General features: G+C 56.1%; 1 protein-coding gene across 1 annotated transcript in view; it reads left to right on the top strand.

Annotated features, from left to right (window-relative positions):
• The window catches only part of APCDD1L (APC down-regulated 1 like), a 50,441-nt gene extending 36,272 nt beyond the window's left edge, over positions 1–14,169 (top strand). The window contains exons 2-4 of the mRNA XM_008514045.2: positions 3,641–3,767; positions 6,597–7,149; positions 11,781–14,169. Of these exons, the coding sequence (XP_008512267.2) occupies positions 3,641–3,767; positions 6,597–7,149; positions 11,781–12,557 (1,457 nt within the window). The 3' untranslated portion in view covers positions 12,558–14,169. The remainder of the gene's footprint in view (positions 1–3,640; positions 3,768–6,596; positions 7,150–11,780) is intronic.
• Positions 14,170–14,648: the final 479 nt, after the last annotated feature.

Here is a 14,648-nt window from a genome sequence, read left to right as displayed (position 1 = left end):
CCTCGGGCTATTTACCACGCCCGCGAGTCCCTTATACATTTCCTTATGAAATGTTCTTTACTTAAGGTATTGCTTAATATTTTAAAATCAAGTTCAGACCAACCCCCTTTTAAAACTCAGTCTCGTTCTCGGCACTGTGAGCTGTGAAAACACAAATTTGCTACAGTAACTGAGGCAGCTTTTCAAGCTTTTCAACACCCTCTACCATCAATGCATAATCATTGGCGTAAGAAATGCTCACCGTTGCACCTAAAATCACCTGGCACACCTCCCAGAACCTCGGAACAAGCCAATTAGGAGAGGAAAACCAGGTGCTTTTCTGGTGCTTTTCGTCCCCAAAAGAAAGGTGTCTGAAGACCGGATATTCCTCCATCTGCTCCGGCTACAAACCCCGCGTCTTCCTCCACTCCCCTCCCCTCTGCATTCACACCTGTGCTTTTTGTGAGGAAAACAAGGGTCGTGGACCTGGGTGTGAAACTTCTCTAAGCCTCCATTTTCATCTGTAAAATGAGGATAAACACGTCACCTAGTAGAAGTGTTGTGAAGAGTAGATAAGAAAAGGGCGCATATTTTTTTATTCCATTTATGTGAAATATCCAGAATAGGCAAATCCCTAGAGACAGAGCAGATTAGTGGGTGCCAGGCTGTAGGAGGAGGGCGGAATGGAGAGTGACAGCTTGTGCTATGGGCTTTCCTTTTAGGGGTGATGAAAATGTTCCAGAATTAGAGAGTAGTGATGGGTGCACAGCATGGTGAATGTCCTAAATGCCACTGAATTTTACTCATATACTTTAAAATGGTTAAAACGGTGAATTTTTTGTTAGGTATATTTCAGCAAAATTTACTTTTTAATTGGATAAGCAGCGTCCGCCTGGGGTAGAATGACATTGGCCAAGCCTCTGCACCCCTCTGAGCCTCGGTTTCCTCATCTGCAAAATGGGGCTGTTGAGAGAACCTACGTCATGGCAGGTTTGCAGATTGCACCTGTCGGTGCAATGGCCAGGAATGGCCAGCACATGGCAGCACTCCTTCAGGGGCCAACGGGCTGCCTCCCCTAGGCTCGCAGGGAGGCCTCACGGCCATGATGGAGACAGAGCAGCTGCTCTCTAGACAATCTCAGCCAAGTGCCCACGCTCAGGAGAGGCCTAGCAGATGTCCTTTCCCCCTTAAGGCCCCAGGCAGGTTCTATATGGTGTCTGCTGTGTGGCCCGTTCCTGGCATTCTGACCCACGTAACACATCAGGCTGGGGCAGATCATATTCTGAACCCGTCTTAAAGCCTCGTCTGGGCAGTTGGGCGCTCTGGATTTAATTCTGCAGGTAATTTGAACGATGGTTTCTAATTTCAAAAGTCCTTGCTCTCATGAGTGCAAAAGCAGCATAATTTTTAATTAGTGGGTAAACAGGAAATAATGGATGGCGGTACGTGGACACCACTGTTAATTAAAAGTCCGTGGTTGATAAAAATCCATTTGGCCCATGCCCTTAACTCAGTCTGTCAGGTCCCTGTGCAAAGTCCTGCGGCTCGGGCCCCAGCAGCATCTGCTTTCAGTCGTTACTCCTTTAGTTAAGACTTTTCTAGGGAAGAAAAAAGGGAGGAGGAGAAAAGAAACTGAAAAAGCTCCCTCAAAAGCTGCAACTGAAAAAGACTTCCTGCATCCATTTATAACTGGTTAATTTAATTTTTGCTGCCTTGAAGTGGAAGTTTCACCAATGGCCGAGAGGCGACGTGACCTCCGCTCCGGTGTGTTCACAGAGGTCTCCCGTTGTGTTTTGTGTTCTGTGCTTAGTGTGTGCATGTTCTGAATCCAGTGAGATTCCACCGTGTCTCCAAGTCTCCTGACTCAATTAAATCCTAATTTCGCACCGAAAAACAAGGCAAACCAAAACACAGGTAGCGGAAACACACTACCTGAGGATTTGTGACGAAATACAACGTGGCCAGCCGTCTCCTCTTGGTGCCTTCAGAGAGAGCACAGGGGACAGGCTTGTTTTCCTTGGAACAGGAAACATTTCCTCCAGGAGCCGAGCTGTGTGCAAACGATGCCATTATCATTTTCCAGCCGCTCGCGATTTCGCTCTGAGATGGAAGCTTGGTTTTCTGAACGGGCAAATCACGTCGACCTCCTGTGGTCCTTTTCCTCTCTTTCCTTCCATCCATCCTCCAAATCAACACTTCCCCACAGGTTTTGTGGACACCGGTGATGTGCAAATTAACCTGCAGACCTGAATGCAGGGCACCCAGTGTCTCCTGAGGAGTTGACTGCAGGAGCATGAGAAGGTGTGAGGTGTAGACCCTGCTGTGCAGTGGGGGACCCCAGGCCTCCCCAGGCCCTCTCTGGCCCCGCTGCCTTTCCTGAACCCGAGGGGGAGATGTGAATGTCCAATGGGGGAGGGGACAGGATATATCATCCATTCACTCCTCCACTCAGCCCGAAAGCCTTCCTGGGGCCTCCTGGACCCCCAGGGCCTGTCCCTCTGTGCTGGCCAACATCTCCAGCAGGCCCCTGGCGCCCCCTGACCCACTTCGGCCACAGGCTAGGTGGGAAGGAGTGCCGTTGGAAAGCCCTGTTGCAGGAGCTGGGCCAGCGGGTCGAGGCCGGCCGCCCCCTGAGCATAGCTCGTTGCTGTAATATTTGGATGCTGCTCGCTGCCAAGCTTCCCACAACATCTCGCCATCTGGGCTGCATCAAGCCCGACCCTCTGAGTGGAGATGACGGTTTCTGGGGGAATTGCTGCTCTTTCGCAGCTGAAGCCCTGGTCCTCTCGCCCCTGAGCAGCCCCTAGAAGAGATTCTGTCTGAACAGTCCCATGGCCGGGCCTGGCTTGTCTCCACAAGATGAGCACATCTGGGGTCACTCAGGAGGGCCTGGGGCCCTGGGCCCTGCCCTGCTGCTCACAGGCATCCTCCCTGAGGCCTCCGATTCCTCTCCCGGCCCCACTGTTGGCCTCGTGCCTCAGCCTGGACACCCACCACACACTTAGTGAGCACCCGCTATGTGCCAGGTGCCGGCCGGGGTCCCACGGATGTGCAGATGGACAACACAAGGGCCTGGCACCGAGGAGGGACCGTGAAGTAAGTGGCCTCGAGGGGCAGGCGCAGGTCTGGCCTGCTCCATGTGGCAGGTCAAACAGAACCCAGACTCCTCAGTGGAGTGAGGTGGAAGCCCTGCCCCCATCTCCTCCGTCTGAGTCTCTAGTGCTCCTGGGCTGGGAGCACAGGGGCCCTCAGCTCCCGCCCGGTGGTGGTCAGACACGGCAGGCAAGTCTGCAAAGGGCCAGCCTTCCAGGAGTCTGGCTCGGCACAGTAATTCTTGGAGGCTTCCTGCCTGGGAATCTGGCATCCTCTGCCTGGAGGAGCCTTGAACTCCGTGGGAATCATACGATACGTACATCTGGGAATCCGGGAGGAGATGAGTCTGGAGGCTGATTCTAGGCGCCCCGAGGTGGGGAGCCCATCACTGTCTCTGGGGGGGCCTGGGTGCCCTGGGGAGGGACCGAGGTGGAGGTGGAGGTGGGGACAGACCTCTGCCTGGCTCTCTGCTGCCTCCTGGGCAGTGGCCCGGGGTGGGCTGGGCGGGCCGGCAGGTGGAGTGTCAGGCGTGTGCCAGGATCACTAACCAGGTCTGTTTGCTTTGCAGCCCGCACCGCAGAGGTGGCTGGGATGGCAAGGGGTGGCCACTTGCCCTGGGAACCGTCCTGCCAGCAGCCCCTGCCCCACACTGCGCTACTGCCCCCACGCCTTGAAGGGCCCTGGGTCTCCACTGGGTAAGACCCCTGGTTACCTTGACCACACCCCTGGGGTTGGGAGCCTTCACCCTCTCTGAGCCTCAGTGCCCACATCTGTGAAATGGGCACAATTCATCCAATTGTCCAAGAGGCCTGCTGCCTGCCAAGCACGTGGTTTTGCTCGCCTCCCCACCCCACAGAGCGAGCCTGGGCAGCACGGCCCGTGTGGGCATCACACCCTGCCACACACAGCAAACAGATGAAATCCATTTGTTCAACATATTCAGTGCCTACAATACAAGAACTTATTGAGTACCTACCATGAGCTGGATACGGGGGTGCACACTGGAGACAAGCACTAAACGTGTGAACGTAGAAATAAGTAATGTAAACTTGAGATGCTGCTAAGCTCTGCAGTGGAGGAAATAAAACCGAGGATGGGAAAGCGAGTGACTGAGAGGGGTCTTTTGAGAGTGGTCAGGGAAGGCTTCTCAGAGGTGGTTACATTCAGCTGAGAGGTGAAAGAAGAGGAGTCAGCCTTCCAGAGAGGCAGGGGAAGAGCTAGGTAGAGGAAGCAGCTGGTGCAAAGGGCCTGAGGCAGGATATGGCAGGCCAGAGAGGACCCAGGTGTCCTGTTTCACATCTAATTCTCTTTCTAACCTGACAGGCTAGCCTGACATTTCAGAGGCCCTGTTGCTGCTCCGGGGCAGTGGGCTTTATGCTCTGCCCTCACTTGTGGGGCACAAACTCTACAGCAGCCAGCTGAGTCCTCGTTCCCAGAGTAAGGCTGGGGAAGAAGGCAGGCAGTGGCCTCCTCCACCCCTAGCACGTGGCTTCCTCCCCCGCCATCCCTTTCAGGCCAGTCCCATCCTGGGGTCAGAGGCTGACTCTCCGTGTCCTCCATGTGCCTCCTGAGGGCAGAGAGAAACCTGACTGCCAAGCATCTGCGAGCACTCTGGGTGGAGGGAGGGGACCTGAACTCTGCACAGCCACTGTGGATGCATTCCCAGGGTCTGCGCTGCCCCGACGCCACAGTCCAGGTGGGATCCAGGTCCCACTGGCCGGGGTCACTTGGAGACAGAACTGGGGCATGGGGACTGTGGGGATTGGGTTGCAGGCTGCTCCTGCCCCAAGATAACAGCATTCCAGAACAGTTCTTCTGGAAACTTCTAGAACTTTCTTCCTAGAAAGTTCCCCTTTGTGCTCTCCAGACAGGCTCTGCTGTTTCCTGGGAGTAGTGCAGGGAAGGACCCAGAGTCTGGGAACCACTAAGATGTCCAGTGTGACCTGCCGCGTCCCCTCAGGCACATCTCCCCCTCCCCGGCCTTGTCTGAGACTCGGTGAGGAGGGGCTGTGGCCCACCCTCCGGCGTGAGTCCCCCCTCTCCGTTTTTAACTACCACCGAAATTGGTATCTCCTTACGATTTTTCTTTAAACCAACTTGCTTTTGTTTACTTAAATATAATCATTTATTTGTACAGCTTTATTGAGGTATAATTGGTATATAGTAAACTGCACACATTTACAGTGTACACTAATTATTTTTAAAGGAAGCATAATATCACCCTGGATATGGAGAGCAGAGCCGCCTCCATAAATAGGAGGCAACTGTAGAGAGCAAGTCAATGAAAACAAACAGCATAATTAAATTCTCGCCAGATTTGCTGGCTGCCTAGGGCCCCGAGTCTGTTCTCTCTGGGAGGGACGGGGGTTGGCGTTAAAGACACTTAGCTCCAATGGAGACTGTCTCCTTAACGCAATCAGAAAGATGGAAAGAAAAGAAAAGGGAATTGTTTTCGCCCTGGGTGAGAACATGTTTCCTCTGCTCCAGCAGCCCTGGTATAAAAAATAGCCAGAAAATGGCCGTTCAGGCGGTCCCTGGCTACACTAACATTGCGAATGGGGACTTGCCGGCTCTCCCGGCACCCCCAACTCATCTACCATGCCCCCCATCTGAGCCCTGACGTGGAGGCTCCCAGAGGCTCCCCTGCCCCCAGCCCAGGGTGTGACTGTGGGTCTAGGAGTCATTTCGCTCCCCTTTGCTCCTAGTCCCACCCTATACTTGCTTTGCTCACCAGCAGGATAGGCCCGGGTGGGCCACCTGGCTTTGTAAATAAAGTTTTCGGGGCACACGGCCATGCCCTCCATTTATACATGGTCTCTGGCAGCGTTAGCTCTAGAACCACACCCCTGAGTAGTTGCAACAGAGACCACCTGGCCCCCAAACAAAAATATTTATTATCTAGCCCTTCATGGAAAAAGGTTGCCGTCCCCTGGTTTAGAGGACAAGCCTGTCGCAGGCATGGATGAAGCGTGGTCAGGCAGGTCAGCCGGCGAGGGAGAACAGAACGTAAGCGCCCAGCATCCGCACTCACTCATCGAGACCAGGGTGGCCCGCTGGGTGCGCAGGCCTGCCCCGCGGGGCCCCGGCTCAGGGCTCCTCGGTGGCACAGGGCAGCCCCTCCCGCGGCCGCTGCGCCGGACCGTGCTGGAGCGCCCGCCTGCTGGTGTGACACCCCACGCCCCAGAGCGAGGAGCTGGGCGGGATGCAGGCTCCCATTCCTGGGGGACAGACATGAGATTTGAACTCAGGTCCTGTGGCCGCCAAGCTAGCGTGCTTCTCAGGCCAGCCGGGATCCACGGGACCCGCAGGGACCCACGGCCCGGGGGAGGATGGCAACTGCAGGAGGCGATGGGGATGGAGTGGAAGGAGAACCAGAAGGTTGCGTTGAGGCCACAAGGCACCAAGTGGAAGGCCCGCCGCCCAAAGCGGGGGCAGAGAGCAGTCAGGGAAACCGAGGCTGTAGGGGCCCAGCCGGAGGGAGGGGGCCCCGTGCTCGGCCCAACGCGGATCTCCCTCCCCGGCAGCTGCGAGGTGCGCCCGGGCCCGGAGTTCCTCACGCGCTTCTACACCTTCTCGGCCACGCGCCTCTTCCGCGCCTACCAGTTCTACTACTGGGACCCGTCGTGCCGCCAGCCCGCCCTCTCCCTGCTCATCAAGGGCAGCCTGCGCCTGCGCCGGGCCTCCTGGGTCACCCGAGGCGCCACCGAGGCCGACTACCGGCTGCACAAGGTGGGCGTCGTCTTCCACAGCCGCCGCGCCCTGCTCCGCGTCACCGGGCGCCTCGACCGCAGCCGGGCCGGCCGGGCCTGCGCGCGGCAGCTGCCCCCCGCGCGGTCCTGGCTGCCCGGGGCCCTGTACGAGCTGCTGAGCGCGCGGGCCGGCCGGGACTGCACGGCCGCGCTGGGCTTCACCATGCACGAGCTCAGCCTGGTCCGCGTGCAGCGCCGCCTGCAGCCGCAGCCCCGGGCCGGGCCCCAGCTCGTGGAGGAGCTGTACCTGGGGGACATCCACACCGACCGGGCGGAGAGGCGGCACTACCGGCCCACTGGCTACCAGCGCCCGCTGCAGAGCGCCCTGGTGAGTCTGGGGCCCTGGGCGTGGGGGTGGGGCGGGGGGAGCTCTGAGCTCTGAGCCCCGGCCCAGCAGGCCCTGTATGATCTGGTCTCTGCCTAGGGCCGTCTCTGCTCCCTCACTCTGTCTGGTCTGCTTGCCTCAGGACATTTGCACATGCTGTTCCCTCTGCTTGAGACATCTTTTCTCAGGTCTTTGCAGGGCTGGCTTTTCCCAGAAGGAACCACTGTTCAGCCTGCCCACGTCTGACCCTCCTGACGTCCTCCGCGTGGGCCCTGAGGGGTCCCTTTCTACCCCTGCTGGGCATGTGGGCTTGGGCAGGTTCCCCTCCCTCAGTTCTGAGCTCCAATGTCCCGTCCAACCCGTGCTGGGCACATTCCCCAGCACTCTGCACACCCTGGGCTGCACTATCCGTTTGCTTGTTTCCTGCCTCCTTCTCCCTCCTGTGCCCTCTGTGTCCCCACCGTAGCTCGGGGTCTGGCACACAGTGGAGGCCTGTAAATGTTGGCGAATGAACTCGGGAGAAGCAGCCTTCCTCCAGGGCTCTGCTGAGCACCCACAAGGCCCTCAGAAGGCCACCCTCACAAGCTCCGTGTGGGGCATAGACCTCCTTGTCCACGTGGGCCCGGAGGCATGGAGCCGGCCCCTTCACACTAATGTCGGTAGAGCGCCCTCTCAGACTCTGCCTGTTCTCAAGACAGCATCAGCCGGGCATCTTCTTAGAATGCAGTCAGGCTCCAGGGTCTGGGATTCCGCATTTCTAACAAGCTCCCAGGTGGTCCAGGGACCGCCGTCTGGGCAGGAGGCTGCAGTCTAACGGGAGCCGCCCTCTCTTTGAGGTGGCCCCCCCCCAACACACACCCCGAAGTGAATTTCACTTAAGCCAGTGAACCTAGATTGTAAATTAAACCATCACACACGTACTGTCCCGATTCGGGGGGACCTAGCAGCGCTGTCTCGCCTGACGAGCACACAGACGGGAAGGACTTCATTTGTATCGCAAGCTCCTGGCACACAGCGCGGAGCCTGGCAGCACGAGGGGAGCCCGTGACCTCTCCAGTGCGGCTGGTGACCCTCGGGACCCCTCGTTAATAAGAGATAGGCCTCAAAGTCAGAGGTTCTGGAAGCGAGAGGGGTTTGTTGCCTACATTTACAATTAGAAGAAACTTTAACTTTTATTAGTTAGAGGTTAGTGAAAATGAAGTCGAGGTTAGGACTCCAGATTAAGAATGTCCGCAACAGGCACCCAAGGGATATTTTTGTAACGTGAGAATGGATGGATGGATGGGTGGATGGACGAGTGGATGGATGGTTGAGTTCAGGCGTCCTTGTCAAGTGCTCTTTGAGCCCTGAGGCAACCCTCGCATCATTCAGCATGTATTGAGTGCGTACTGTGTACCAGACACTCAAGGAATTAAACCAGATGAATTCTCACCCCCGGGAGCAGCCGCCTGTCAAAGCATGGGGGGCGGGGGCCACTGAGGATGAGCCTGTCTGCCCCTCCGCTCCTCCCTCTACCCTCCTCCTCCCAACTCAGGAGCTGAGGAGCAGAGACAAAGCACAGCAGAAAGTTCTCATAATCAGAAAAATCAGTCTGAGTTCTTTTCATGACCTTGAAATTACTCGCTTTTTGCAGCCAATGTTCTGGGCTGTGTTAATCCCACTTGGAGGAGAAGGCACTGGCGGAGGGGTGAGTGCCGGCACCCAGCACCTCATTAGGCCGGCAAGCTGCTCTGAGTGCAGAGAGGATGGCCCCCTCCAGGGGGCGCGGAGGAGGGCAGCTTCACGCCTCCACAGGCGGGGCTCTGGGGCCACCCAGCTCTGCTCTCCTGCTGCCTGCAGCCGGCGTGGCCAGTGCCACCTGCAGGGTGGGCGTGAAGCAGAACACACAGGAGTGTGTGCCACACAGGAGTGTGTGCACAGACGAGCAGAGCCAGATGTACAGACATTAAATTCAATGTCTGCTCACTAACTGCTCCCCTCCCTGGAAGAAAAAGGAAAGATAATTTCCAAGAAGCAAACACTGCTGATAACCCCCCAAGTAACGAATTAGTCGTTACCTTATGCTCTCCGGGGCCCAAGCCTTGCCCGCGACCCAAACCAGATGGTAAACATGAACGTTTTTAGAAGTTAATTTAAAACCAATTTGATCCTCAAATTCATTGCCTGTATATAGAATCCTAATCAATCAGCCAACACTCTACCAAAATCGTGTGAGCCCGGTGTCCCCTCTGGGGCTTAATTAGAAACTGCTATGTGCTGTTTGCCAACTTTACGTAACGCGCTTACACCGGTAAGACTCTGGCGTCCACACAAGTGTGAACTCTGCTGGCTGGGGGCCTTGTTTATTAACACACGCGACTCCCCGTCTCTACAGAATGATGCCTAGAAGATTTTTGGTAGAGACGGTACCTTCTTTCATCCCCTTCAAAAGCATCAGAGAAGAGAATGCTTCTTCCCTCCATTCTCTCCCCTTGAAAGCTTAGTTCTCAATTTGTTTGTGCTGTGCAGAAAACCACTTGCCCCAAAATGACCAGCTAGTTTCCCCAAATGTCCTGTCTGCAGAAGATAGCTGTTTTGGAGAGGGGCGGCCTGGGATGATTTTGATGTAATACATTATGTTCTGACGATACACATTAGTGTGACAACAGTTGGAATGTGGGTTAAAATGCCTAAATTAGAGCAGACTTTTATCAGCCATCATTCCAATTACCGGCACTCCAGCTAACTACCCACCTTGCGCACTTCTTTCCATCGCAAACATTTCTGCAGCCATTTACTAGCATTTCAAATTGCCTTCGAGTCCTCTGGGTCAAAATCCTCCCAACCGAAAAGATATAGTTTTCTATATTATGGAAATCAAGGCAAGTTTAGGTTCATCACAGAAATAAATAATAAGAGCTTATAATGTGGCAATCCAAAAAAGAAGGAAAAAAAAAAACCTGTTCTCAATCATCCAGCATTTTCTTTCTAAACCAGAATTCCCAAACGCCGCTTGTTTGCCATGAAACTCACCCAGGAGCAATCTGTGGAAATATTTTGTTTTTTTGCAAGAAAAAAAAAAAAGTGGAGCTGACTTCCCAGCTGGGCCCCCCAAGATGCCCCGTTTCCCTTGTCTGTCCTGGTCTGCTCCCGGCCCTGTGTTTCTGGAATGGCAAAACCCGGGGGTGCTTGCTAGTTCCCATGTCAGCCTCGCTTTGACAAGTGGCTGTTCCAAGGACATTTATTTTTCAGAATGATGCTCTGGACCCCATTCTGGGCAGCAGCGTCCTTTAAAAAAAAAAAAAACACCAAGAAGATGTCTGTGTCTGCTTCCTTTTTGCCCTCTTCTGAGCTTTTTCACTCCAAAATGTGGACTGACTACTCCCAGGCAATTTGGTTTAACATCTGTTTCCTGTTGACAAGTTTTACTGTAGACACAGCTCGTGAGAATTTGTAAGGCAAGAACAACTGTAAATAAGGCCAAAGAGAGAGGAAAACAGATTCACAGCGGGGGTAACGGAGGGTTGTGGTTGCACCTGACAACTCGAGGGCGGCCAGTTTTCCGTATTATAAATAACGCAGGAATGAACATCTTTGTGCCCTGTCTCTTTGCACCTTTTCAGCTCTCTCCTTCACACAGACCTAAGCAATGGGGTTCCAAGGGCAGGAGTATTCCAGAGCTCTTGGTCCTCGTCACCACATTCACTTAACGAAGGAGCAGAGGGAAGGATGCACGCCTTCCATGCGAGATTTCTGATGATAAAAAGCCGTGCTTTCCCACCCAGTGGTGGCGACTGCAGACCACCATGGGGAGCGATGCTTTCAGTACAGAAGGGGGAGGAGGGGCCGTCAGACAGGCAGGGTTTCCCGTCTCTCCCTCTTCCCGGCTGGAGAACCTGGGCAGGCCGCCCCTCCCCACCCGGGTTCAATTTCCTCCGCTCTTTCTAGTGACAGTTGCATGAGAAGTGCTTAGCACAGTTCCTGGCCCTTAGGAAGCACCTCAAAGAGTGAGTAGGGGGAGGGTAACAACGGGTGAGGATAAAGATCATAAACTTGAATGGTCGAATTTCAGGACCAAGCAGGCTGGGTGTGGGAAAAGACAACTTCTGTCAAATCCCAAGACACGGGGCACCTCCACTGCATTCCTCATTCCAAGACACTTCCGTTCACTTCCCCCGCACTCATTCATCCACCCTTCATTCATTCATCATTCAACCAGTATGTGTCTGCTGGGAGCCAGGCACTGTGCTGGGCCCTGGGGAGAGAGCAGCCAAGGAGAGGCAGTCCCAGCTTCCTGGAGCTGACAGTCCAGTGAAGGGGGACGGGTGGGGAGAAGAGGAAGCAGGAAAGGACACGTCTCTGGGAGCTAGAAAGGCCTGAGGACTACCGTGTATGGGGATCTGGAAAGGTCCCCCAAAGACCCCTCTCTGAGCTGAGCCCCGGAGGACGAGAAGCCAGCCTGGTGCTGCAGGCGGAGGGGGCAGCAGGTGCAAAGGCCCAGAAGAGGGAGGTCCAAGGAGGGCAGAGGGCGTCGGGGCGGGAGGCAGGGAGCGAAGGGAGGCGGGTGGCCGATCGGCAGGTGCCCGCACCCCATCCCAGGCGGCACCCCGACCTCTCCCCCGACTGTCACCGCTCTTCTGCTTGTTTTCCGCCAGCACCACGCTCGGCCCTGCCCGGCCTGCGTCCTCATCGCGCGCTCGGACGAGCACCACCCGCCCGTGCTGCCCCCGCGGCCGGCGCTGCGTCTGCGCCTGCGCCTGCGGGGCCGCTGGGTGAGCCCCGGCTGCGAGGTGCGCCCCGCCGTGCTCTTCCTCACCAGGCGCTTCACCTTCCACGGGCACAACCGCTCCTGGGAAGGGTACTACCACCACTTCTCCGACCCGGCCTGCCGGCAGCCCACCTTCACCGTCTACGCAGCCGGCCGCTACACCAGGGGCACGCCGTCCGCCAAGGTCCGCGGCGGCACCGACCTGGTCTTCCAGGTCACACGGGCCCACGTGACGCCCATGGACCAGGTCACCACGGCCATGCTCAACTTCTCCGAGCCGAGCAGCTGCGGGGGCCCCGGGGCCTGGTCCCTGGGAACCGAGCGGGATGTCACGGCCACCAACGGGTGCCTGCCGCTGGGCATCAGACTCCCCCACGTGGAGTATGAGCTTTTCAAGATGGAGCAAGACCCCCTCGGGCAAAGCCTGCTTTTCATCGGACAAAGGCCCACAGATGGGTCGAGTCCCGACACCCCCGAGAAGCGCCCCACGTCCTACCAGGCGCCCCTGGTTCTCTGTGACGGGGTGGCCCCAGACTTCTCCAGGCCCCAGCCTCACAGGCCTCTGCTGCGGAAGCCTCTGGGCGGTGGGGGGCCGTGTCCTCAAGGGGTCCCTCTTCACTCTCTGCTCCTAGTTGTGGGGCTGGCCTTTCTCCAGTGGTTATGAAATCGGTCCACTTCCAGAGGCTCCTCGGGCGTCCATCTGACTCTGCAGACTGCCCCGCACGGCCCCTCCGTCCACCCGTGAGGAGGGGCCAGTCCTCTCCCCCTTCTCTGTCATGGACACTACATGGCCCAGCTGCTGCCAGCTCAGCCTGCATCCCCGGGGCTCGGCACCTGAGTTCAGCAGCGCCTGCAAAGTCTAGACTACGGCCGGCGACCGAGCCCTGCCCATGGGTGGCGAGGCAGTAGCCATTGCTGCGAGTTTCTAAACGCTCACTCCCGGAGTCCGTGGGCAGTTGAGGACCAGTGGCGGGAGCCGACCGCACCGGGCCTCCCCGCCCAGTGGCACCCCCTTCTCTCCCTGCGCCCCTGGGATTGAGTGAGATGGGGGTGAAGTTCCGCCTGGGGATACCGCTACTGCTCTGCCATGTCTGTGTTGTTATTTAAAGATTATTAATTCTAATTTAGCAATACAAACTCAAACCGGAGCCATGAATTAAAGATGCTGCTTCGGGCTTTCCATCGTCCTCAGCCGTCTGGCAGAGGGCTCATCTCTTCGGGGGCCACTCGCTTTCTTGAGCTTTCACTGCTGGCATTTGTCTGCAGCTGCCTGTGCTTCTGCGAGTCAGGCCTCAAGCTGTCAACACCGCGCACGGTAAGCCAGCCCCGCCGGGCCGGCATGCCAGCGAAGGCGGCTCATCCGGGCAAGACCCGTGGCCCCCTCGCCCACACCAGGCTCCAGCAGGCGCGGGGTGGCCGCCAGGGGTGGGTCTTTGGAGGAAAGCCGCGTTTCCAGCCTTTGGAAAGTAATTAATACTAATGATGGTGGTAACACCAGCATGCTGTGTAATTAGCCCTGCACAGGCGTCCTCCGTCTGCAGGATTCCCTGTGCCTGCCTGACAAGGAGGGAGAGAGACCTCCGACTGTCTTTGGGACCACCCTAGGGAGAGGTCAGGGTCACCAGCCTACACGGCGACATCTGGAGGAGGCGGCAGCCCGTTGCGAGGATGCCGATGGCCTCCTCTGCTCAGAGAGGCTGTCATCGAGGTGGGGACAGGCCACGCCAATTCAGAGCCCCTGCCTGTGTTCCCAGGACCTCATCCGGACGCTGCAAAATTGACTGGCATCCTGGTGAGCCTAAGGGCCTCCGGACTCTGTGCTGCCCAGCGCCCCTCCGTCCTCTCCCCACCTCTCTCTGGCTCTTATCACAGATCCTGAACCACACCTGCCTCCAAGGCTAATGAGGTTTTCAGAGGGAAGCCCTCGTCCTCCGTTAGATTGTGTGGGGTTCAGTCAGCTGCTGAAATTGCTCTAACTTATGTAACCATTCTTTAAAAAACAAAAAACAAAAAACAAAAAAACCCCACCCAGTTAATATTCTCTGTAGCTCTCAGAGAGCTATGAGAGTTCCTGGCATATTTACCAAAGTACAAGAAATAATTAGATTATTTATGGGCTCAGACTGCGTCGGGGTTGGGGGTTCCTGGTGGGGATGAGGGTGGGTGGCAATAACGTGTCCACAGCTGAGCAAGTCTTGTATCTGAGGCTTGAAGCAACCATGCCATCGTTAACCATCAAATTTGAATCTTTTAATAAAATTAAACAGCCTGAAAAATGTTCTTGCTGGTTATTAAAGTCAACCAAGGGGATTATGATTCTAAAGAAAGGAACTGAAGTGCCTTCCAAAGAATGTGTGCAAGAGAATAAAACCAGTGGAGGTAAACCCCGCTCTCTCTATTATGTGCCTTCAGTTCACGCTACTGCCCTGCCCTGCTTAAAACTCTCCAGGGGCTTCCAGTGCACTCAGAATAAAATCCTGATTCCTCACTCACGAGGCCCAGCCACACCTCCCCACACCACGGCTGCACTGGCTTTGCTTCTATTTCTTGATCACACCAAGCTGTTTCCTGCCTCAGGGCCTTTGCATGTGCCATTGCTGCTGCCTAACATCTTCAGAAGCTTGGCTCATTCTTTTCATTCAAGTCTCAGACCAAATGTCACCTCGTCAGGGAGGCCCACCATCAGCATCCCAAAAAAGCAGCCTCCCTTTCCTTTCTGTCCTTCCGGCTATCCCATCCCTCTGTTTTATATTCT

This window comes from Equus przewalskii, chromosome 21 (assembly GCF_037783145.1).
Source record: "Equus przewalskii isolate Varuska chromosome 21, EquPr2, whole genome shotgun sequence".
NCBI lineage: Eukaryota > Metazoa > Chordata > Mammalia > Perissodactyla > Equidae > Equus > Equus przewalskii.
This window is presented reverse-complemented; position numbering and strand designations above follow the sequence as displayed.